This window comes from Cygnus atratus, chromosome 13 (genome assembly GCF_013377495.2).
Source record: "Cygnus atratus isolate AKBS03 ecotype Queensland, Australia chromosome 13, CAtr_DNAZoo_HiC_assembly, whole genome shotgun sequence".
Taxonomy (NCBI): domain Eukaryota; kingdom Metazoa; phylum Chordata; class Aves; order Anseriformes; family Anatidae; genus Cygnus; species Cygnus atratus.
Genome location: NC_066374.1, coordinates 18,672,396 through 18,699,332, shown reverse-complemented (window position 1 = coordinate 18,699,332; position 26,937 = coordinate 18,672,396). Strand labels below are relative to the sequence as shown.

General features: G+C 36.2%; 1 protein-coding gene across 1 annotated transcript in view; it reads left to right on the top strand.

The window, feature by feature from the left end:
- Window positions 1-26,937, top strand: part of LOC118245408 (connector enhancer of kinase suppressor of ras 2-like) — a 174,317-nt gene that overhangs the window by 68,910 nt on the left and 78,470 nt on the right. Inside the window, exons 3-6 of the mRNA XM_035541600.1 lie at window positions 11,439-11,641; window positions 13,052-13,139; window positions 18,956-18,997; window positions 23,078-23,197. Of these exons, the coding sequence (XP_035397493.1) occupies window positions 11,439-11,641; window positions 13,052-13,139; window positions 18,956-18,997; window positions 23,078-23,197 (453 nt within the window). The remainder of the gene's footprint in view (window positions 1-11,438; window positions 11,642-13,051; window positions 13,140-18,955; window positions 18,998-23,077; window positions 23,198-26,937) is intronic.

Here is a 26,937-nt window from a genome sequence, read left to right as displayed (position 1 = left end):
GACTAATTTTCTGATCAGTTTTGCATAAATTCATATACATACATGTATATACACATATACATGAAGTTGTTGGGTGGAGTTGCTTGAGTGGCCTTCAAATTTATGACAAAAAAATAATTTTTATCGTATCATTGACATTAGTCCAAAGGAATCTTGTTACTAATTTAATTTCTTGTATGATTCTCTTTGTCATATGTAACATAATTTCCTTGATGGATAAAACTTTTACATGGAACTACCAGTTTTGCAAAAACCTAAGATAAAATCTTTGAAAATACTAAGTGAAACGTTCAGTTCTGACGTTATATTTCCAAAAGACAAACCTGTCATTTGTTCTTTGAACTTTGAACATTTCACTGCTGTTCAGAATTGTCAATTTGTGTGATGTACTGCATCTCTTATCCTCTGTAGTCTTGCACTTGTCTTATAATTAATTTTAAGAGATACTTAAAGAATTTTAAGAAACCCAATAACTTCCCATTATTGGGTGGTTGATTCTTCCACAAAACTATGGTTATTGCTAAATAAATACCTAAGGTTAATTGGTCACAAGATTTTAGTGAAAAAATAACGGTTTGTGGTTATCGAACAGCATGCTCCACATTTGTGCCTTCATTAGGTTTTGCTGAGAGGGATGGTGAACACGTATAAGGGTCAGGGAGTGCTGGAAAGGCATGGTATAGTCTTGAAACATTCTGTCCGAGAAATAAAGCCAGTGGAATTTCATGGATTTGCAACAGGAAATTTAAAGAAGGATTTGGGTGTAGTTTAAATATTCCTAAAAAAAGATGTAACATATTGGCAGGAACACGCAGCACGGCACGTGCTGGGACACAACCGTTGCAAGCATGGTAACCACTAATGCAGGCAATACTTAGTTCTCATTTCTAAAATCCTTTGGTCTTGTTTATTTACCACTGTATCCCCAGTCACCTTATTGTGCATAGCACATATGGCAGAGGTCAAGCCATCACAGAGCTCTGGCTTACATATGGTTTTTAATTGAAACCATATGCAGATCAGGCCTTACTTAATACTGAAGTAAAGTAATTGGAGTCAATTTATCTTGTGACGTGAAAAGAAGCCGCGAAACAGACTAACTTTCCCTCATCCTCTTTGGTCTTGATTTTGTGCATATCAGAAAAGAAGTGCTGCCACAGCTTTATTTTCTTGCTGGTGTATTTTCTGAGAGTCAACATTAAGCTGTTAAATATGCACAAATATCAGCTTGACATGGGACAATGATGTATGGATGGTGCAGAACAGTCAGTTTTATGTCAGTGTGTTTATGAGAAAGTTTCATTATTTCGAACTGTTGTAATAGTGTTTCGCTCAAAAAATGAGAATATATTAAATGCATTTTAAAATGGAGATTTTTTTTTTAAATGCAAATTCACTTCCAGGGAGTTTAGATCCCAGCCCTTTGTGAAGTTGGAGCAGAGCAGAAAATGTGAATTAAAGTACAGCAGAAGAGCAGTGAAGAACTGCTCAGAGGCATGCTGCTGAAGTTCAAAGAAAAAGTAGTAAAAGCATCCTCTCTTTGAGATAAACTAAAGTACTATTTTAAGCATAGGTGAGGTTCAGTCTCTTCTGGTCCTGAAAGTGAAGGTTCATTGCCTGCAGAGGAATAACTCTGGTGATGGTTCAGAAGGAAATGTCCATGCTCCTCTTCTCAAATGAGATGAGAACCTTCCCTCAAGAAGCTTTCTTTTTCAAAGTTTTTGTGAAAGCGTACATATAGATAAGTAGCAGTTTCAATGTTTTAGAAGATGATTCCAAGCAAGTGATATAGTGCAACTGACACTCAATATATCTTTAGTCCTATCCTCTTGTTCCATTTGTAATGCCAAACCATTTCATTGTAACAAATATCCAAGATTTTTTTATCTAGAAAATAAAAAAGTTGGTTTTAACTACATCTTGCTTAACAAAATCTTCAAACACCATTCTTTCCAACTATTGTTCTATAGTCCCTGCTACATACCTCCAGTGAAGGTAATAGTTTTAAATATTTATTAAACAAATATATACATTTATGATAAATAGCAGGGCATAGCTCTTTAATTATTGATAAACAGAAAAAAAAAAATCAAGTTCTTCCTAAATGTGTAATCTAAAGATGCAAATTAAAATATAAGAAAAAAATGCATTTTAAAAAAACGAAAATACTTTTCACACTGATTAGTCTGGTATACTTGTGTATTTTAGTTGTATAATGTAGGGTATTTTTAAATCTAATGTAACAAACTTCATTTTCTAATGCCTTTCTGTTTCAGATATTTGTACCATAGTAATATATTCTTACCCTCTCCCTGTAGATATGTATATGGATATGAACAGAAAAATTAAGATGTTCCAGTTTATTCAAGCTTATCCAAGTAGAGAGTATTTGGATATTACAGAATTAAAATCATGTTGTCTTCATTAGGATTAAGCAGAGCAAGAAGGCTTTATGCAGTTCAGAGATCTGCAGCAAGAGCTATGATGTAAAAGCTACTTTAAAATCTTTAGGCAAGAGATAAGATAAGAACACTGGTTAATTCTTGATCATCCTAACCAGTCCACAATAGAAACAAGTATACTTGCAGTTTTAACCTGGTATATAGCGAGCCGAGTCTGGGCACAACTAGCGGCCCTTCTGAGATCTGTGAAGAACATATTTGTGTACTGTGTCAGTGCTCTTGTCTTGACCATCTCTTTTCCCTACTCATAGCAAGGCCCGTTCTACCTGTACCCTTTTCATGTCTTCAGAGGAGGTATCCACAGCAATACACCCGCATCTGCTTTTCTCATGCTTGGCTGCTCTGAGCAGGTGTCCAGCCATTTGACTGTCTTAGCACTTAAAACTTTATCAACTTTATTTAAATTCTATCTATGTTCTGAATGACTCTGCTTCAGGGGCTGGTCTTACGGTCTTTTTCCAGACAGATTGTTAAAGGAATGACTATCATGCGTTCTAATTCTGGAATCAGCAATGCATGGCGCTCCCAGTAAAATGACTTTTTAAAGGTACCTTAATTACGGTTGATTACATTATACATATCAATGACAATGGAGATGCTAAAGCTTCCTCTGGAAGTTAAAAATATAATGCAAACATTGCATTTTTAAATAGGGTTAAAATATTTAATCTTAATTAACGTATCTATTACAAGATAATAGGAAGGTACATGAAGTGCTTAGAAGCACTGTGACAAGCTCCAAATTATAGGCTTAGGAGGCAAGAAAGAACTGTGACACAATTTGCTTCAGAAAGGTAGGATAATTATAATGGAAGGGAGCACAAGGGGGAGGAAAGCTTTGCACAGGAAAGAATTGAGGGGTTTCAGATAATATACTCTAATTTGTATTATGATGTTGCATATTTGCATAGTATTACCATAGTTAAATTAATAAATTCCATACTTTTATGAAATATCATTGTGTTCTGTGTACATAAACTAGGTTATAATACTGGAGTTTAACAGCCATAATAAACTGATAGTCAAATATTATTAAAGAAGGTGATAAGGATTGTTTTCATTATATTGTTGTTAATTTACTGATTTAGAATGAGTTCTTTCAAAGAAAATGCTGAAACATGTTCAGGCAATATTCTTGAACTGCTGTCCCCAGCCACGAACGTGTATTTTTTGAATAGGGGAATTTATTTCTAGTTTGTAAAACAGCAGGTGCTAGGATTTTATGTATTTTCAAAAATACATGAAATTATTGAATATTTTAGTTTAAGTAGCACATACCCAGAGGTGAGCTATATTTTTGCTTGCCATAACTCAGAGCAAAGCACACTCTATTTAGTAAGCTAGGTATCTTTTGTAATCCAGGAAAGTGATCTGAATGTAATTTCAGAATAGGTATCATTTTGTGTGCTAATACATTTAGGTGTGCAGTATGGCATCTCCTTGCTATAAAGTAACGGGAAAAGCTATTATAATAGTAATTCCACGAGACATTTCTACAGACAGAGAAGTTAAACTGTGCAGAAGTGGAGGTTTGTGATAAGACATTCTGAGAATTAGGTCATGTTGGGTTCAATTGCCTATTATTCAGAAATCTCATTCCTTTGCTCACCAAGTGTGTGATCATGATCATTACCCAATTAAAATACTACTGCAGCGACAAGTCTGACACTGTGTGAACTACATCTGACACAGATTTGCTAACAGGGTGTTTCTTTTATATATATATATATATATATATATATATGTATATTTAACTTTCACTAACTTTCATGTTATATATATATTTATTATAAGCATTGCCCCATTTTTGCCATTCAGGAAATGTGTTAAGTTTTAGGTTCCAGTCTCTAGACCTGAATTTGTATCCTGGCTCACATGGTCACTAATGGATTTTGCCGGCTGGTTTTAGACAGAGGAGTTCTTAGGCCTCATGCTACAAGCTCCCAGGCAGGCAGCTCTGCTCAGCTCTGAGCCTTCAGACTCAAACGGTCACAGGTAATGCAACGCTTGGTTTTCCCCAGATCCCCAGGATCAGGTATACCATATTTAGTACAATGCGTCAAAAATGAAGTGGTGGACTCCAGTATGCCCTAAGAACTGGTGATGCCAAAGGAGTAGCTGTCAGCAGGCTGCAAGTCAAGTAATGCTTTTTTCTATCTGCATACAGCTCCAGCAGAATTTTAACACTACCAAGTTTAATATGCTAATTACAGGGTATAATTTATTCTTCCCTTCAGCTCAATTTACGTCACCTCTGTTCACATAAAATACCAATCTTTTAGCACTTTAAGTATTTATTATAATTTCAGGTAAAGTAGGCCATATTCTGTGGAACCGAGGTTTTATACATACTTTTAATTTAGTGTTTGAATGCAATAGTAAAACTTGTTTATTTGTTCAGATAATTTTAAGAGAATGTCCTCTGTGATTTACATGAAAAATTTATTTTACCTCCTTTGATTTTCTATTTACATAAAGGAGATTAAGCATGTAAATTTTTCTTAGAGAGGAAAAATGACATGCGTGACTGAAATACAGTGGCCAACGGGCTTTGACCTCGCAATAGTTTGATAACTTCGGCTTTCGTTTGTATCATAAACATACGATTAAAAAAAAAATCTTAACATTGGGTCTACCTGATGACATCAAAGAACTTTTTACAAATACAAGTATTTTAGAATAAGCTAATACTGTGTATTTAACCTTTAAGAGTATACAACCAGAAAGGAAATGGAAAAACAAAACAAAACCACTACGCAACCCCACCTAGTTTTTCATTGTTTTCAACTGTCAGAACTTTATGCTACAATTATAGCGTGTGGGTTTGGATTTATGCTTTTAAAGAGGCTGGTTTTGCCCATTTTCTGTAGGCGCTAACTGCATACACGCCCTCGTGGGCGCTGCAGTTTCCGTTGCGCGGATGCAGCACGTCGCGCTGCAGCCTGCAGGGAGCCGTGGGATCCCATCAGGCACGTCGCGCCTTCCCAAAGGACTCCAGAAGCCCAGAGCTGCCTTTGGGGACTTCAGTTCCTCATCGGCTCCAAGCCCCACGTGCTGCTACGTGCCCTGGGGAGGCAGGTGGGGCCAGGGCTCGTGGTGGCAGCCGCAGAGCCCCCGGGGAGCAGGGGGCTGGTGGGGGCCAGCAGGCAGCCGGGACGGGACCAGGGCATCCCCGCAGAGCTGCTTCAGAGGTTGTGCGTCCACAGCAATTTTAAGTCGATTGTGTAATCTGAGAATGGGTCTGGTCGAAAACCTGTCTGTAGCGGGGAAGATGTGCCTGAAGGTTGAGCTTTTAAATTAAATTCCCTGTCCAGCTCACTGCGGGTCCGGGCTGGGACTTGAGGAGGGCACGGCAATGTCTCGCTGTGGTGGTTCGCAAATACATCACTTCAAAGCAACTGGGAAATGGAGCCCCGAGGAGGAGTAGAGCATGTCATGAGTCCAGATGTGTTGCTGCCAGGGCTGGCAATGTGCTGAGCGTGTTTTCCTGTGTTCGGGCAGGCTGGGACCGACGGGGGCGGAGGCAGAGCTACATGTGGGTGGATTAAGGGCCCGCTGCCCCCTGCAACTCAGACCTGGCACCTACGGCGACCACTGCTGGACTGTGTTGATGAATTGGGTGCCGATTGTGTCACAAAAAAGAACATGAGCATAGCACAGTATTGAGGCTGTGGCATTTTAAATGCCTGAACATGGTGAGCTTCACAGAAGGTGCTTGATTTTCACTCAGGGTTGTTTCCTTTAACCTCTTCTGTCAGATCTCCTGCTCCGTGCTTTTATTTCTCTACACCTTCTAGTCCCGTGAAAAATGTAACATTCACAAAACATCACCTACAGAAAAAGCTTTACATGCATCCATGAGGTGATTTACACGTTTATCACACCCCCTACTTACTTCCATGAATGACGACATCAGACAACCCTACTATAATTAAAAATAAATCTGCTTTTAAGTATGTCATAGTCATTACGTATGCAGTATAAACTAGCTAAAATTATATGCTGAAAAATTTCAGTGTGCATGCTTATTTAATCTACGTCACTATAGCAAAAAAAAATGCATTTATTAATAGTATCTTTAAGTACATAACTCTTATATTGCAGTTATTTCTCACTCTGTTTTGATCTCCAGGTATGAGTGATTACAAGAAATTGCTTAACACTTTTTTCTTCCATTGTAGTAGTTATTTTTTACCTTAATGTTTGCTAAAAAAGATTGTGCTATTTTATCCTAGTAGCAAAAATCATCACAGATCATGTTATTAGCGTTACATACTAATTTCTCATGTTATTCCATATGTGCAATAAGATCTGAAAACACTTGAAGTGTAGCTGAAGATTTTTTTGTTTCATTCTACTTTAACACGTAAACAAATGAGTCACATTGTCAGATGGATGAAGAAAAATCAATTTTCCACTGTTAAAAATGGAACTTTCATACCAGAATGTGTGTACACAACAAGCAGGTTTCAGCTATAATTGTGCTATGGACACAGAGCGGGAGGGTTCCTTGTCACAGTGTACTTAGCCATTCATTCATTTGGGATTTAAAATGTAAAAAGGAAGAAATATCTGTTTGGATACAGATTTCCTATTTTTCCGTATAGTTAAAAGGGCATATTGGACACTGAATATTCACCAACTTAGATCTTATTCCTTCTACTCTGCTTTAAAAGGAAATAAAAATAAAATCTCACTGGTAAAAACAACAGTTTATTTCGGGCTGTTCAAACAACCTGGTATTCTCTCCTGTCTCCTGCTATGCTAAGGCTTCTGACAACAGCCACGTTTTTGTTTTTATTATTATTATTCTGGACTTCAAAAAAACAATCAACTGCAAAACCCGTGGAGGCTATCTGTCCTGTCTCCTCCCTCTTCCCACCCTCCAGTAACCCCCGTCACTGGGAATAACGCTGGAGCAAGCGTCTGGGACTCAACAGGAGCAGGGGGATGGTGAGAAAACCTCATGAACGGTTCAAAAATCAGCAAATTTTCTTAGAGGGTGTAATAGCTAAAACTGAAAAATGTTTTACAGACAGCAAGCAGACTTCAGTCTCAGTTGTACAGCTCACTGTCAAGCATCACTTTAAGCACAGTTTCATCTTGGCATCATTACTAATTATATTCTTCCATAATAAGCCCGTCTGGCTCTGATCTCACATTTGCATTTAATTTCTACTTCTTGAAATCCTTCTCTCCAACTCCGATCATTGAATTTGGCACCAGGAATTGCTGAGCTCTGATGTAAAATATACTACTGAGTCAGTCTGTCACTGAGCAAACCACATCATCTTCATGTAAGGTAATCATCATCTTACGTGAAGGTACTAACACTGCCATATACTATATTCAGTGGATGTAAAAAATCCTACTGTTTGTACAGTGCTTTTACTTGAAAAACATGAAGTAAACCTCTGGTAGATCTGCCAGTCACACCTCTGTGTTCCAGATTCACTCTTATTTTAATCCTTTTTTAGAGGTTGTCCTTTCTGCAACGCACCTATCAGGCCTGCTTTGCCTCCTTTTGCCTGCTTTACTGCCATGGTCAAAACTCAAGTTTTTAGGGTAATTTGACAAAGTGCATGGCTGTGTAACTCTTCTAGTCAGACAGTGCTTGGGGTCACTTTAATAGTCAGTATTTGCTGTCTAAACCTGTATGTCCATTGCCACTAATCAAGTAAATTGAACAACAACAACAAAAAAAGACAACGTAACAACCTTAAGTGTCATGAAATAGAAACAGGGAACCAAGCAAACCTTGTTTTTTTTTCTGACTTGTTATTAGGAATAATCCTGGTTATGCTAGTGGCACTCTCCTGAACCCTTTCAGATGTTGTGTATGTGTTTTTCTGTTGCTCTTCTCTTTTGTTTGGTTGGTTTTTTTAAGCAGGATTTACATCTAGGATTTACGTGCAAGAAGAAAATCACCTGCAAGAGATAGAATTTTACAAGCTCAAGAACAACATTTCTACATTGTCTTTCACAATAATAGTACATATTTAACACTGAGAGAAGAATATATAGCTGTGAAAACTGAGGTCTGATATGGTAGCCATGATAATGATTTAGTTTGGCAGGTCTGAGTCTATCTGTGAGCATCATGCAGATGAGATGCCTACGGGAATTAGAAGAGATCTGAATACTTGCTGTGTCATATATAGAGAACAGGGCTACCACCTACTTATTCATTATCATAAACTGCAACTTCTCCATCCTTGTTTTTAAGTACCTTCACCAAATCATAATGGATGCAGTTCAAAGTTGTGTGTGTGACCACCTGTTTGTTCTTGTCTCCTCTGAGACAATCTCTTTTATATCCCTTCACCTTGGTTAGTGGCTAGGGCAGGTTGAAAGGAGCCCTGGCTTCTTTTGATGGTTTCCTAACACAATGCCACAGTGGGTCTTGTAGGGCTTCACGGCATCAGGCATGCAGCCAGGCAAACTTGTCACAAAGGAGGTTGGCAGCAGGGAGAGAAACGTGCAGGTGGCATGAGGTGAGCTGTGATGCAGCAAAGGAGGAGGACGTGCTTGGGGAAGATACTTTCAAGGATTATTTTTAACCTTTCTTTTTCCAATTTTATAGTTGTTTATGGTTGTTTCATTTATTTGAACATCTCAGGTGTTCAATCTTAAATTTAGTGCAATTTACTTTGTCTTCTACAGAGATGTTGAGTCATTGTTGTTTCTGTAATATTTTATCTTTTCCCCTTTATTGTACCTAAATCTCAGCTAAATCACTACTTTGCATCAGCACTCTTACTTTGCTGAAAAATTTCCTGTAATCTTCTGATCATCTTTATGGACATATTTTATCTACGCTTTGCTATATTTAAAATTTTATATTGACATTAATTAAGGCTCCCATTGGTATGCTAATTAATAAACTTACGATAAAACAACCTTGTTTATTAGGTGGATTTCCTCAGACACATTTTGTATTTTCTGGTGACTTGAGCAAATCTATAAAATTCAGTCCAGCTGACTGCACTGGTAGTGTCTAGCCCTCTTTCTTCAAGACTCAGACTTTTACTCCGGTGAAAGCATACTGACTTTTCGGAGATTCACTGGTCAAGCTTTTTCCTTTCCTACGTGCCCTTCCTTGAAAGCAAACTGACAGATTCCCTGAGCTTTTAAGCAGTAATTAATTACTAGGAGAAACATTTTGTGTTTGTTACCACAGGGATAATCAAGGTTGGACTGGGAAATAAAAACAGGAGGATCTGATTTATCATCGTTATAAAATGCTGTTGAGTATGCAAAATCAAACTTTTCCCGAGGGGAAACGGGACGCTGCTTAGTACAGTTTGCTAGCTGGTGAAGACGTTGCAATACACCCACTTACTCATCATCTTTGCATGAGGAGAAGTGACAGAAAAAGGGGAGGGAAATAGCAGAGGGAATTCCTTCAGTGTTTTAACAAAAGAAAGATTAGTTACAAATATCAAACAGATTGTATGCTAATACTAATATCAAATACAGTATTCTTTTTAACTATAAACTTTTCTAAAATAGAGTGCTTTACTTCAGTGAAGCTGTAGTTAACTGTACAATGTTTTGGAAAAAAGATTAAGAGAATTGTTCTTGTCTGTAACTAAGGCAATGTAATTTTCATTTGCTTCCCTGTTCAGTCTTAAATGTGATGCTTCCAAACCTCATTGACTGACTGGGATGCTCTAGGCATGATATGTATATAATACTGAAATTAATTCTGTTATAATTAATTAATTAAATAATTTAAAAGTATTTTAAAAAGTAAGCTCTTTGTAGTGAATTAACTTAGAAGTACCAAAGCGTTTCCATGCCTTGTAGGTTTCCTCAGAGTTGAGGTGGAGGGCTTCCTTCATTTTTCAGGGTGAACTTTGAGAGGGAGAACGGCTGGCAGAGAAGGCAGGGGCCTATGCACCGGCCAGAACTGGTCCAAACTCAGAAAACAACTTTACCTACTATTTGTTTGTATTTTGTTTGACTTCCATATATTTTTCCCTTTTTGGTGTTGGAAATATTTAATCTTTGCACATATATCCACGTTAGCATTCAGCAAGATAGCGTATTTGTTTGTTGTTCATTATCCTCAGTTTCAAGGAAGAAGTTGAGGCAGAAAAATTAACATGCAATATTGATGAACAGTCATCCTCTATAAGATATGCATAGTTGAAAATAATAGTGGGCAATCAATTCATACTGTGAAAGCTGATTTTATTTAAGTGCTCATTAAAATCTTTCCCATGCTACATCCTGTTGTGGCAGCAAGAGATCCTGTTTCAATTCAGCCTGAGACTTTCTATGTGAATCTGAGTTAATTAGTTACTCTGTTTGAGCTGAAGTCCCTTCATAAAGGGAAAAAATTAAAAAATGTGAAAAGTTGTAAGTTAAAAACAAACAAAAACCATGAGAATGAGAACAGTGGAAGAAAATCCATTAAGAACTATTAAGTATGAAGGCACTGTCATTGCCTGAAGACTCTGAACCACTCACACGTTGACTACACGCCTGCTCTTTTCTCAGATTTGTCCCTAGGCATTCACTGGCGACAGGAGTACCACATCTTTGGTCTGACGTGACCTGACCATTCACATGTTATGTTATCTGTGGTGTGACAGCTGTTCACCAACAGCAGCAGAGTTCAGCAAGGAACTACCCCGTAAAAGCCTGTCTCTAGGACTCCCTGAGGTTTTTTACCTTATTAACGGCATAAGCAGTAGTGGAGCTCTGCTAAGGTGAAGTCGTTACAAGTTAGTAGGGGGACTAATACAAATCTGAGCGAGACCGTGTGTGGTGGGACCAAGAGGCTTGGGGTCTGTAGCACCATGGGTGGGCTTTAAACAAAGCGGCCTGTTGCTGCTCTGACACCAGGCATCCGTAGATCTGTGATCCTTTCAGCCACGTACCGGTTAGAACGTTTCACCTCATGGTTCCGTTCACATAGTTTACAACACCCTGCTTCATTTGATTGTCTGCTTTCTTCTTTTCCCACAGAATTATGGTTTGGAGACCGAAAACCTGAGAACTCTCTCTCACAAGCTGAATGCCTCAGCCAAAAATCTTCAGAACTTCATAACGGGTAGAAGGAGGAGTGGCCATTATGATGGCAGGGCCTCCAGACGACTGCCAAATGATTTTCTTACCTCTGTAGTTGACCTGATAGGTGCTGCCAAGAACTTACTAGCCTGGCTGGACAGGTAATTTACTCTTCCTTGATCCTCTATCCATGAGAATAATTCCTCATTTTTATTTTTTAGTTTGTTCTTGTACCCTTTTATCCTAATATTAAAATATCAGTTCTGCTAATTCTAGCTGTAAATTTTGATGTGCAAATTTCAAAAATTTTGCAGGCAAAATGTAGTACTCTTTTCTCTTAGGAGGCTGCTAAATTATTCTCTAGTTATTTGTTCATACTCCTTTCAGTTTGATAGTATTTTCTGCAAAAATTGGTATCTTACTGCCATAAATGGTAGCCCATTATTGGTAATTTCAGAAAGGAGGATGAGGAAGAAAAGATCATAGAATTTGAACTGTCTTTCTTTCATCAAAAAGATACAAAATAAGCTGGAGTTAAGTTAATCAATTAAGAATATTAAAAGTAAATTATCTTACTTGCTTAGTCGGGAAAGAAAAAGTTTCTTATTGGAGTTTTTAGCAAGAATTTGAGAATTTGAACTGATTACCATTAATGCTCCAGATAAACGTAGTTAAAATTTTGGCTGTAGGAAGACAAAAACCAAAACATAAAATGATATCATGGAATTTATGTTTTGTTTCAGTTTTCTAGAGTTATAGTAATGGAGAGATTTATCTGGAATCTGACTGCTCTTGAATGTATAAATGGCACGTTAGAAATCATAGTGAGAGTGAATCACCCTCCTTCACAGGATTTATATAATCCTGGTGACATCTTCCTAACCTGATGCCAGCAGTCATATTCTTTTGGGCTACGACCTTGTCAGTTCTTATAAATTCAAATGAGGTCAGATTCAGCTAGAATTTGGAAAGCCTGCAGAAAATCCTAGTGTGCAGGAAACTGTTAGTGACTAAGTATGCATTACTTTGCTCTCTGAATTAAGGTGCTAACTGCTGCTGAAGAGTGAGTGATGTCATTCTAGAAATGTTGTCTTTTTAATGAACCATACACGAGAAATCTTGACTACTTTTTTTTTTTGGAAGCTCGTGTTTCACCATCCTTAAGAATGATAACTTCTGGTGTTCTGGCCAAAATCCACTTTACATCCTTCCTGCCAACATTGTTTCTTGTTTCAAAGGCATATTTTAAAAAAGTTGTGTGATTTGCTGCTGGAGATTGTCGTGGTTAGGTGATTCACAATTCTGTGTTGTAGACCTGATCTCAGTATTACATATATCTTCTAAATGCCCACAGAGACTCCAAAAAACAGTAGGCTGTACTATAGAAAAATACATTCATTATTTCAAGACTTTTTTGGACTAAACCATAGAACAATTAACTGACCTGATTACATTTGCCTTTATGAAAATAAATTTGCTAACCGTTAGTCTGTTATACTATATACCATTGCTTATACTGTAAACATGATTTATCCTTAACATTATGTAAACCTATTCTTTCCTTCTCACAGGTCTCCATTTGTCAGCGTGACAGAATACTCACTGCTGAAAAACAACATTGTTCAACTGTGCCTGGAATTAACAACCATTGTGCAACAGGTAGGAGTGGTTATCTTCCACTATTTCTGAGTCCCATTGCTTAAAAATCGACATAGTAAAAGCATTGCCAAGCTTTTTCTTCACCAGAAAAAAAATGTTTTAGCCTTATCTTTCCGTTCCTTGTATAGTCTCTTTTTGCGGGAGTGATGGGAAGACTTTAGAGTGTAGGAGGGGAAGCAAGACGAAAGAAGGGCTCCATTGCCTCCCTCTGTTGTATGCTGGCAAACTTTTCCATGTAGCCTCACCGTAGAGTAGTCATAGAACTCGTTTAGTTACAAAGGCTTCCAGAGGTAGTAGCGTTCTGCAGACTATTTTTTTTCTCAGTTTTGTTTTAGTTCTTACAGGAAAAAAAAAAAATATTTTGCATTTGTATTTTCTAACTGAGGCTGAGAAAAAAATAGCAGTCTTTGTCTTTTACAATATTATCCTTAATTTCTAATATTCAGCTTTCTTTCCTTTTAAGAATTTTTGTCCTTTATGCATTTTTGCAGTGGAAAACAAAGATCCTTCTTCTGTTTTCCTGGTTTACAAATTCCTATGTAGGCATTTAATTATTTATATATCTTTATTAAGCTTTCTCTTACAAGGTGTTTATAACACTAGGCTATTTTTGATTTACAGACTAAGCAAAATGAACTTCTCTACAGTACAAAAAGTTTGGATTTTGATTTCACCCTTCAGCTGATATTGCACTTTGTTTGAGTTTGATTTTTCCCTATAGTCTTGGTGGAAATCATATAATTTTGAATTGCTGTCTTCATTTCTGCCATTCGTTTGATTGGTTTTGGCAGATGAAATTCAGTTTTCTGCTAGCAATAGTTTGGGGTTTGTTTTTTCCTTCAATTCTTCTACTCCACTGCAAAAGCTGTCTTTCTTTTGACAACTTAAAAACAATCTGTCTTCTACCGTAAATTCCAATACATTCCAAAATGAAAAATGTTTAGTTACTACTTCAGGTCAGTTACAAGTCAAGTCAAGTTTTGTCTTTTCCTTATCTTATTTTCAGATCTTTATTGTTTAATAGCCATCTATTAACTTGTTTTTACAGTATATTAAACTTAGCACCAAAAAGTGTAGATAAAGCAGTATCATTTTTAGGGAGACAGTTTTGTTGCTACTAAATCTGAGGAAAATTTATCTTAATGTGTGAAAGCAAAGGTGTCTCACCTAAACCAAAACTGTGGTCTTAACTGTAGGATAAAATATGAATTCAAAGGCATAACTAATTGAAAGGCATAACTAACAGAAACCTAGATCTCAGGTCCTTTCTAATACTCTTATCCTTTCTAATAGTCCTTTTTTTTTTAATGAATGAGTTAAGTTTTAGATATCTAATCAGCGTGAAAGCAGCAGCAAAGGCCATGCATTTAGCACATTAAGTGAGTGAAGAATGTTTTCAACCTGAAGATATATTTTGTGCAAAATTAACATGCTTTGTGTGTATTATTTACAGCTGCCACTCAAGGTGAACGTCCTTTTAAACAGGGGACATTACTGTGTGATCTCAGTTTAATACAGACAATCCTTATGTATTTTCTTGCTAGGATGTACTGTAGGTATCTTAGTGGCATAATCTTAGATGTAAAAAGGAAATAAATTTTCTAGCTGTTAGGTCATAATCTTTGAGTAAGTGTGAAATAAGATCTTCATTCAAAGTTTAAACAAAATACATGCATTGCAACATTGGGTATTATTATTTACATGCCATGTAAATGCTATGATGAGTCATCAGCCATTTGTTCGTCTGTAAATAGTGTCTTCTCATACTGGCTATAAGAAAATGGATCTTTATTCTCTAGTTTTACACCTGTCCAGTTTTCTTATCCCTCACAATCCCCCTTTCACTAAAATAAGGAGGAAAAAGAATAGCATTATGTAAAAAACTACATAAACTTTGAGGCATAGATTTTGAGGTCCAATGATCCATTAAAATGTGTTGAAGATAATGTACATAAAAGCATGATGAGTATTTTAAAATTTCAGTTCTCTGTAGACTTAGTTGTGAAGTATAACTTCAGTGTTAAAGCAGAATAACTTATTTTTGTTCTGAAAATGAATCCATCAGATTAATTTAACAGAGTTTGGATTTGGTTTTGATACAGAATTGTGGCTACGTTGGAGGAATGGTAAGTGGAGTAACTGGGAGATAACAGGTTAGGGATTTTGTTCTTAAAATGTAGCCAGTGGTTAATTTTTCCTTGAGTAGAAAGTGTTCACTTGTTCTAGTGGAAGCTGTTTTCAGATTATTTTTTCCTGATAATTTCAAAGATGTTTAAATCTGTGATAAATGCTTCAATAGAAGCAAGCATTCTATAAACAAAAAAAAATTCTTACCAAAGAACATCAGCACAACTCGAGCTATTTTTTTTCAATAACAGCCAAACACTTTTTGTTTGTTTTCCACATCAGTCATGTTTAATCAACCTCTCTGAGATAAATTAAGAGATCATATCACAGATTTTTTCCCTGTTTTTACTCAAATACTTTGTGTTTAGGATGATGCGTATGTTTTAAAAGCTATCTAGTTCACATTGCAATTGATGGAAAATTGGTTTTTAGAAGTTTCCTGTACCTGGTCTAACTTTGAAATTAGCTCTTCTTTGAGCAGGTGGTTGGACTAGATAACCTTCAGAGTCCCTTCCACCTGAATTATTCTGTGATTCAGCAGCTGCCCTTAAAAACATGAGTGTTATTTTCAGTTTGAACTTCACAGACTTGAGCTTTCAGCCCCTCAGTCTTGTTATGCTTGTGCTTGCAGAAGAACGTTCTGTTATCAAACATCTGTTCACCATTTTCTAAATGTAGATTATGATAAAGTCTTTACCTTAATTAAACCAGGTAAAATGAGTTACTCTAGTGTCTTCACCAGGCTCTATTTTCCTAATTTAAGAGCAGTCTCATTCTTTTTAATGTGTGGATTCCAGAAATGTTCAATGTTATGTATGCAAGCAACATATTTTAAATATCATTTTGTCATGTCCACCATTCAAAGGCTGCAGTAGGTCTCTACTGAAGTGTGATATTGGGAAGTGGCATTCAACTGGCAAATACAAAGTTTTAAGTTCTTTTCAGACCTGCTCCATCATAGGGGTTCTTTTGTTTCTTGACTTAACTCATGCTGCTTTATTGTGCTAAGATAATGAACTAAATATTTTACATGTATAAGTACTTCTATGTGTTAACTGTCCCCAAGACTTGTCATAAAATATTCTTTACAGTATCTGAAAATTTCAGCAGTACTTGCAATCACTTTCAGAATTGTAAACTAAAATTATGAATGTTGTATCCAAGTCCTATTAATCTTTTTTTTTCTTTATCAGTATTCAGAAACATGCTCTTTTACCTTATCAGAGTTGTGAAGGTGTCCTGTACCTTTGAAAGATAGGATGTTCTGGATAGTGCAGAAGCTGGCTTTTATGTAATACTGTTGCTGTGACTATTTTGAAGCTCCTTTATTTTACTGTTTCACATAAAGAAATAGAATGCAGCTAATAGAGAAATATAATGCAGCTACTATTTTTTAAAAGTTTTAAACTCTAAATAAAATAAAAATAATATAAAAAACCACATTTTTTTAACCTCTTCTTGTTTATGCAGGACAGAGAAAGAATATCACTAGAAGTATTATTTATTTTCTAAATATATATATATTTTTAAATAAAAATAAAATTTTAAATATATACATATTTTCTAAATATATATATATATATATATTCTATAAATGTTAGTCCTGGAAGAATATATATATATATCTATAATTTTTATTTTTTTAAAATGAGATCCCCAGTGCATTGCTATGTATCAAGAAAAAAAAACAACATAGGAGAATATTGTCCTACATATCATAATATTTTTAGTATAATACTGCAAGTGCTTTTAACCTCTCAGTTAAAATAGTCTGATGTATAAAAAAAAAAAAAAGTCAATATGCATATAATTTGGAAGGAATCCCAAAACCATTAACATTTTTAATGCTAATGTAATCTTGAATGTGCAACCTAAGTATAGCTAACATTAATTCTGCTCTACAAAACAGTAAAATTTCAGTTTTACTGTACAAGTCTTTGACCTGAACTAATTAAGCTCATTCAGAATTAAGCTCATATTGTGTTTCTAGCACAGAAATTAAAGGAATAATTTAGATAGGACCATTAGCTCTGAAGTCAAGCTGTAAGCTGTCCTGTGATCATTTGTTTCTCTTGGTACTTGAAGGGTTAAAGGTATGCTGTTTGAAGTGTGTACAAGTTGTAGGGAAAACTGCCTTGGGCAATGCCAACCAAACTGACTAATTGAAATCTTTTTTTGTGCTGAAGAAAATAACAGTATGAATACAGAAGAAACATCAAAGGGATGCTTGACCATGAAATGCTAATATAAATTCTGTGTTCCTTGGCACTCACAATCTGGTTTTAACTTTTATTCCGTGACAGTATTTTGAAAACAGTCTTCACTCAGAAATTAATTTCTCTACAGAAGTGCCAGTCCTCCAAAATGAACTTGATGCTTAGATTTGAGGCTGAGACAGTCGGTTGTGCTCCAGGCCTGTGCGCGGGGCTGCGGGGCTCGCTCAGGCTGAAGCTGCCCTGCAGCAGCCTCGGGCGCACCGAGGGACACCTTCCTTGATGCGGTGCCCCACGGGAGCAGGCTAATGAGCTGGATGTGGCCTCAGCACTTAACTGCGTTTATTTTGTCACATAAAAGCACCCCATTGACACAGCAGGTAGGCATCACAGGCGGGCGCCCACCATATAGGAGCCTGGTGGGCTGCATGCCTCAGGCACATGGCGGAAGGTTCTGGAGCTGGGGCCGCCAGGGCCACGGGCTTGGCTGTGGCTGCCCTCAGAGGTGACCAGGTTTGTGGGGAGTTCCAGGCGTTTCTATTTTCTTCTCACACTGCCTGGCCAACTTGTGTTTTCTTTATGCTCCTTTTAATTTTTTACTAAAACATCTTGAGGGCTGGGGTGGCTGTTCGGGGTGCTGACGGGCAGGAGAAAGGTGAATTAGAGCTGCCTCAGAGCACTTGGCCCTCTTCTGTAGCAAAGGGTTGAATACTGTCTTGCCGTGACTCTGTCTTGCAATATAGGATCTTTCTGAAAAAATCATCAAACATTAAATAACAGTAGGGATGGTAGATCTCTTTTAGGAAAAAGCTTCAAAAAAGCAAGTAGTGTTCTAGCCACCTGAAATTCTGTTAAATAAAAATGTGAGTTAAGGGACTAATAAGTTGTGGATTGCTAGGATTTATTATCCTTAAAAAAACTTGCAAAGTGGACACACTATGTTTAGTAACTTTAACATTGTATTTTTCAATATATTTATTTTCTCTTCCTTCCCATGCCTTATAGTAACACAGCCTACCTTGCTGTACTTCTGACGTGACTGCATCCCACACAACCTGTACAACAGCTAGCAAGCGTTCTGCCTGGCAAGGCCAGGCAATGTCTCTCTTGCTCTGATTATCAGTGAATTTCCAGCATGCCAGATAAATTATATTCAGTTATTTTTTTCTTGCTGTCACAAATCTGTCCCCCTGGTTTACATGTATATTATTGTTGGTATTGAGCACAGGATTTTCCTTACTATAAATGGAAAAATAGATCCTGGAGCTTAGACAACCACAAGAGAAGTATGGATACTTTTATGAAATAATCCTTTGGGCATGACAACTAAAGAGCTCATTTGTCTTTACAGGTAAATCTGTAAGAGAGAGCTATCAGCATAAAGTATGCTTTTCTTTCTCAATAGGAGATTTAAAATAAATTTAATTAATTGTTGTTTTAATTATTTATTTTTTATTTTATTTTATTTTACCACAGGATTGTACAGTGTATGAAACAGAAAATAAAATTCTTCATGTGGTAAGTAATCTATGTATTCTACTATGGTATTCTCTAGTCGTACTAACCTACTGGATACTCCCTTTCTAGCCCCCCTCCACACAGTTCCCTGGAGTAATGCTCTCTCTGTCATACCTGCAGTTAGTTGCAAATAATTATTGTTCTCAGGTTGTTTTAGAAGCTTCATGGTACTATGAGATGATACATTCTTAAAAGTGTAGTACTCTTACTAGGATTGCTGATGTGGAATTCCATCAATGGATCCATCACCTATTGCATTACTAATTTCATTGGTTGTCAGACTGAGAACACTGTAAGAGCCTTCAGCACTCTAAAAATCTAATGACTCAAGGGAAATGGAAGAATCTCATGCAAAGTTATTGATTGGATATTGGCCTTTAAGTGCAAATACTTTATATTTTCATGGTACCAGCACAGAAAGCTTATACTGACAGTGAGATAGAGTTAAAATGTATTGTTAAAGGGAAATCTCAAAGGATTTACAAGTTCAGATAAGCTTTTGACAAGCTCTAACCAAGTTCCTGACTTTTTTTTTTTTAAAGCCTTTTACACATACTCTGCTTCCAGCAGGGATTAAAATTTGCCATAAAACATTGATGTGCTGTTAAATTCTGAAAGCCTGCAGTGACTGTCACAAAAAAAAGCTTACTATTGCAAACCTGATTCTGAAAAGAACTTCTAAAAGCACCTGAAATCTTCTGGGATTTGGAATGTATATATATATACAAACATCTTTTAACCCATGACTTGTAATTCTAACTGTATACAACTTCTAGAACTCCATTTTATCAGGAATGTTACTTTTGACTTTTCTACCTGTTCTGGATAGAAGCATGAAAAGGTAGAAAAGGAGAGAAATGTTTCAGTTATAAGTCTTTTCTAGGCTTAGCAATGAAAGTGTGATGAGCCCTAAGGAGCCTGGATCCGAAGACAATAGAACTCGCCACAGCCTGATCAAAATCACCTGGAGCTACCCAATGCAGAGCATCCAGGCTCTGAAAATCATGTTCATTATCATAACTCTGAAGTGGAGTGAGAAGAATCACCGTCTTTCTCACAGCATCTTAAAAAATAAAATAAAAATTAAGGATACTGAATTAGAGAATGAGCTTTGTAAATTATTAATTCCCTTTATGGTCTTATTTTATTTCTTAAAAATAATCAAAAACATTAAATAAAAGAAAATGCTCCAGAAAAATAATTGTGATACTCTAAAGTAAAATTTTACATTTATGAGACTAAGGATCTCTAACTCCACACCACATGGAACTTTGTTTTAAATCTGAAAGATATTATGAAAGATATAGTAGAGTAGTGAAGGCAGATGTATAAAACAATGATTCAGGATTGACTTTCTTCATCGGTTACCAGAGAGCTACAGTGAGGTGTAGATTTGTTTGGAGGAGCTCCACACTAGGCATGTGTATCCTCAGATGATGTGATTGCATGAGTCATATGAGTAGACTGTATCTACTCTGCAACTCGGGTGTTACAGGAAAAGATAAATTATGAAGGAGTAGTTTTCAGGATCAATTAACAAACAACAGCACATGTCTGAGAGTCAGATTTCTTTTGTCTGGATGTCTGGTCAGCAAAATATGTTTTATAGGACTCTCGGTTCTGTATATATATATACATATATATATACAGTACACCTATGATAATTAAAAATGCCAACCTGCTAGTCGCTCTTTCTCTCTGCAGTAAATGCAGATCATGAACTTAAATTCATTGTACAGACCTAGCAGTAGCTGCCATAGTAAAATATTTTTGTGACATACAAGTTTCTGTGGTTTGTTAAAGACTTAGTGCTGTCTTAGAGATTCTGTTCTTGTCACGGCACATTTCAGGAGCGTAATAAATAGTTTTAGACAGCCTGTAGAAATGTATGTAGAGTTCCACTGCATCAGGTACTGAACTTCATGAAGCACCCATTTTTGTTTGAGATTTTCTTAAGTTCAGTGGTATTGCACAATCTAGAGAGCACGAACATAGTTAGTTTCACAGTGTTTTTGGAACTAGTACATAGGATTTCAGTGCTTTCTATTTTTTTATGCTAAAAATACTTTAGCATATGCTAATGTGTTTCCTCATATTGACAGTGTTAGATCAAATGTTAGTTCCAATCCCTGTGCTGTTATTCATGAATTCTCCTCAGTTGTTCCCATCAATACTGTCTCAGCCTTTGCATTATTTGTAACTGATGTCAGGTCTGTCTTGTATCTGCTGTACTACTTTTACGGCAAACTGGTATTTTTAATTATTCCAATATATTATTATTGAGTATTTTCCTGCTGCTAATCTCCTACATCAACTTTCAATAACTTTCAACTTTAAATAACTTTCTGAATTGTAGTGAGATCTTAAAGATTCATAAGATTAAGTTTGTTTGAAAACTTTTTTATTTAGTTCCAAAGTTTATTTACTGAGAAAGTATTTGCAGGTGACAACTGTAAAATTATAAAGCATAAGAAAGTAGATTGTGTTGTCTGTGGATTTAGTCTGTACCTCATCTGTGTGTATGATCTTAAAAAGATGTCAAAGCCTAAGAGGGTGCCTTAGTTTGAAATCAAAATAGTATTTTGATATGATAGTAATTCAAAAGCTGGCTGAAAGTATATACACACAGCCAGAACAGCCATCAGGCGGTATGTAGACTAGCAGTAAAATACAGTTTTTGAGCCATCCAGTTTCCATATCTGTGGTGGGAGAAGACAAGACCTAAAGTTTTGTTTACGGTTTCTGGCCCAAAGCTGAAACTGCTAGAAGTGTTCCTGTTATTTTGGTGACCTTTAGCTGTAGTCATGCATACCTGAATGTGAGGCTTTGCATTTTGCATCTGGTACAAAATGCCAATGCCACATCCGGTACTGCAGAGCTGTACTTAACTTTCCAGATGAGTACTATACAGTGAGTTGAAATATTATCTATAAATTCAGTCAGTTAATTTATTCATTGTGACAACTTTATTTGTTTAACTTATATGTATAGTGTCAAATGAGATATTAGAAATCCTCATGGTTTTGCAAATGCCTGAAACAAAACTTCCCTTAAGGGATTTCACTACCATTTGCAATAATTAGTGAAAATGAGAGTATAGCCCCCAAAGGAAAATAGATGCATACAGTGTAACTTTGACGGGAAGACCATTCTAGAATTCATCTAAATTAATGCTTTCAAATTAGGTTCAAATATTTTTAGGCATATTCTTTTTGAAGGAACACTTTAAGGAACACATGCAAACATGGGAATAAATCTTTACACATGAAAATTCTCTGAGAGTCCAGATCAGTTTCTTTCTGATCCACAGACTTGCTGTTTGGCTTTGATGAATAGTTTTAATCTGTCACTATCACTGTTACCATTGATGCACTATGGTTCTTACTTGGAAGGTGTTTGTGTGGATTCACATTAAGGTTTTGAGATCTTTAGCTGGAAGGCATTGTAACATAAAATTATTATGTTGTTATATTGACCTAGAATACCAGTTAAAGGATGTGTTCGAAGATGCATAAGAATTTTATTTCAGGCACTGTTTCTGCCAGTGTTATTTTTAACAAAGGAAAGACCCAAGTTGTATAATGCAAAATTCACTGAGTTACCATTGTTCGTGGAATTTCTCTGATTATTTGGTAACCGAAATAGGTTATTAAGTTGGTGTATAAGGCATTTATTTTGCCTGTTTCACTCTACTTCCATTGTATTTGTACTGGTACATCATAATAACAGATGAGTTGAAGTTCATCAGGCTTTTTGTGTTTTTTTTTTGTTTTTTTTTTTTTTTTCAAAGTGCATATAATCAGGGTGGAGAAATTAATTCAGGTACTTAGGTGTTCTCAGTGAATAATAAAATATTTTGGTCAAAAGAGCTGTACATGCATGTATATTTTATTGACATGGATGTTTTCTGTTCACTTAAGCTCTCATTCTTGACTTTCCAGCTCCTTGACAACCTGTAGGTTTCACAATGCTAAGAGATAAATGATCTGTTTATTCTCAGATAGTTCTCAGAAGAAGAACTTCTTTGCCAGTAGTTGCAGTTGAATATGAGTAATTATATTGACTTGTTTTTCTTCATAGTGTAAAACCTTGTCTGGAATTTGTGACCACATCATTTCACTCTCATCTGATTCTCTGGTGTCACAGTCAGCACATCTTGAGGTAGTTCATCTCACCAGCATTATGCCCAGTGAGGGTTTGGTAAGTAGCAAAGCAGTTTAACTGTTAGAATACAGAATACAAGCATCAGTTCCTGAAAATGATTTCTTTTTTTAATTTGTCAAGAAATCAAAATGTATTTTCATGCAGTGTCCTACTATTTCTTTTTGTAAGCTGAATCTGATTTCTGAAAGTGGTTTCATTAGCATTAATGTAAATAAAAGGATTGTAATTAAAAAAAAAAAAAAAGCCTGTTTTACCTAGGGCTTCATGTGCAACTGGTAAACATATGAGCATATAATTAATTACCATTAGTTAATGTGCTTTGAAAATGATTAGTGGAAGGTATGTTTCTTGGTCTTGTACTGAAAGAGTTATATGCCTCCCTTATGATTCAGTTCAAATAAAACTTTAATTAATATCATCCAAGAAACAAAACACATCCCTTACATTCATAAATTATTGTTCACTGAGCAGACTAGGTAGGTATCTTCTGAACATCCTGGCTGCCTTGCAGTAGCAATTATTCATACCATTAAAATTTTCCCTTGAGTTGATAATGTAATAATTATTTGGCTACCCTTTGTTAGTGCTAATGTACTGTTATATTTGAACAAGGGCTTTTTATGAGGTTCTAGGTGTCCATGGGCAAAGGTTTCCATCTCCTCTCCCTAGTCCCCCACTTCACAATCATTCTGACATCAGTAGGATGTAAGATTCATAGGGATAGTGCCTGGGAACCTAACATCCTGCTAATACTAGAACTTTGGAACAAGATGATCTTTAAGATCCCTTTCAACTCAAACCATTCAATAAAATCTAGAGTGTATGGTAGCACTTCAGGCACTTGGATGTTCTTGCACGGGCTCATCTGCAGAAAATTCTGGTACTGACAATTTAAAATATGTTTTAGTGTCATTATATGCATTGTGATATGTTTCTTATTTGTAACCGAGAGTGATTTACAGATTTGTTGTAATTCCTGTTAGTTGAGATGTTTTGTATTATTTCACCGTGTTATTCTTTGCTCTGACACTGAATAGTAATGAACAGCATGTGCAAGTTCCATCAAAGTTACAAGAGCATAATTATTGATGTATGCGTATTAATTTGAGACTGCTGTATTTTAATAACAAGTAATTTTTTGTATGACTAGATACATTACTTTAGTCTTTATAGTTAACAAAGAACACTACAGCATCATAAAATGCATTTAATTTTAATTCTGTGGCATCATAGACACTTAGCCCAGTACATACTCCTAAAGACAGACAAACTGCTTGCTGTGCTGCTGCATCCTAATTGCCAGATCTGCTCTACTTGTGGCTTGGCCTCTCTTGGTCTAAGTTCTGGGTTAATGCAGGGATATCCAGGAAATGCCAGATCAGTGTCATTTACACCTTGTCCAGTATATATATTGTAAAACCGTCAGTGCTTTTGACTTGCATTAAGACTACTACATCCTGCCCACTAGCAGTCTGGATCTCTGTGACTTTCCTTTCTATCCAGAAATGTGCAATATTAGGCAGGTGGCTTTCAGGAGTTCTCGGGTATGAATGGTATACTTTCTGAGCAGCTTATGCAACCTCAGAGTACGATTTAATCCTTTAAGGCATAGGTGGCGGAGGTAAGACTTGTTGGCTGCATTGTCGTGGCCAGTCATGTGGCCTGCAGTTTCCGCCAGACTGCCCTCTTTTCCAGCAGAACGTCAAGCAGACAGGGCCTGTGTTGTACCACTGCTGTAGGCTGGGCTCCATCACTAAGTGGAAGAGCTGTGGTGTACTTCTCCATCTGCAGCGTACCGATAAGTTTGTAGCCAACACAACTGCAGTAACTGGGTACTGCTGACAGAGGACATGAGACAAATACTGCAATCAAAATTGCCCATTTAAATTTTTTTTTTTAGATGAAGTGAAATCACCGTGAATGACTGAGTTTTCTATGCCTAATTGTGAAGGCACTATAACATGGTAGGTTGGAAAGTTCTTTATAATCAATTTTGCTGACATTATGTTCTGCTTAGGAAAAAAAATATGAAAAAAGGACTATAAATGGGAATAAAAGAAAAATCATGTGAATAGGAAAAGAAAACATTAATCAGAATCAAATATAGAACAGAGTAATGAATTACAAATGGCTTTCTCATGATTGTATAGCAGTTTTTTTCCACAGGATCTCTACTCCATTCAAGAGAAAAATGAATGCTATTCACTGAATGGAAAGTATTCAGAGTTCCATTTTTATCCTTATCATTCATTGTAGGGTTTGATGTCGTATTTACCACACTTCAGCTAAACTCTGTGTTCCTTTGAGATACTAATTTCATCATGAGATTTTTTTTATGGCCTTACTGGGTGCTTCACAGACACTAATTAATTTATCCTCAAAACACACTTGTGAAAATGATACTGCAATTCTAGTTGTATAGATAAGAATCTAATGTACAGAGAAATTTGGGCCAAAATCACCAAAAATCTATTTTTTGGGGCTCAACTGGAAGTACTTACCATGTGATTTTTCAGAATGCTTGTTACTTTTATAGACTCAGTTTAAAACAGTCTCTCTTGATTTTAAGTATAGCTGAGGTTTTCAGAGCTATTGAGAACTCTAGCTACAGCTTCATACAGGGCTGGCACCTAGAAAATGAACACAATTATTTGCCTTTGGTGAAAAATCTATTGTAAATTATTTGCTCAGATTTATATAAGAATTCAGTTATCTGGAATAATATTCAGTTGCCTTAATTATGAGTCTTTCTCTATTTGCAGAACTTCATTTGCAAAATTGCTTTTATTATATATCTTCTAATTTCTTCAGCAAATGAGCCAGAAATCCTACAGATACTGCATAAACTTACACATAAACTGAATTAATTTCCAGGTCCAAGTCCATGCAGTTACTACACTGAGTCAGTACTCCTGCGGGGGTGTGTCTGTGTGTTTAATTGTTTATATAAATTCTGTATCCTTACATTTTCACAAAGAGATTATTTAATTTGAATGTGTACCTTGAGTTCTAGCATCTTCGAGCTTTCTATACATGCATTTATGAGCTTAATAGTCTTTCTTTCTTGGCCTCTAAAGTGTCTTCTTTTTCAGTCTGCTTTGTCAAAAAACAGTCTCATCTCACGCATTCCTCAGAAGACGCTCTCTGCTGATAGTTTCAAGGCTGTTTGCTGGACAAAATAATTTCCATTGGGAAGCACACCTTAGAAACATGCTACTTTTTTTGTCTCTTTCTATTCCTTCCCAGCCTGTACCAGTCAAATGCCAAAACACTCTCCATATATTCGCTATTACATTTCAAAGTAACTCTCAACATTGTCAAACTCCGTCTCTCTTGAATTGTCTTACTAGACATGGTAATCCAATTTACCATTCTTTCTGCTTAGACAAAGACAGGTTTCCATTCATTTGCGTAATAAACTTCCTTTTGAAGTTACAATAACTTGCAGTAAATGTAACTGCAGTGTGATTTTAATTTCTAAACACTGCACACAACTCAGTACAAGATCAGCATGATCTCTCAGATCAGCATGATTTTTCAGAATATCATATCTGACTGGTATATCAGAATATATGGTATCTGATATGATATCTTATATGTAGAGAGAGAATATCTGATATGATGCTATCATATCAGAATGTCATAACCAGTTAAGAAAGAGCAACTGTTTACTTCTATCCCAGAAAAGGCAAAAAAGCCACCTCCCACTGAAAGTCTCCCATCCAGAGGCTAGGATGTGTTTCAGTATTTACAAGTTCCCTCCTCTGAGTGTTTTT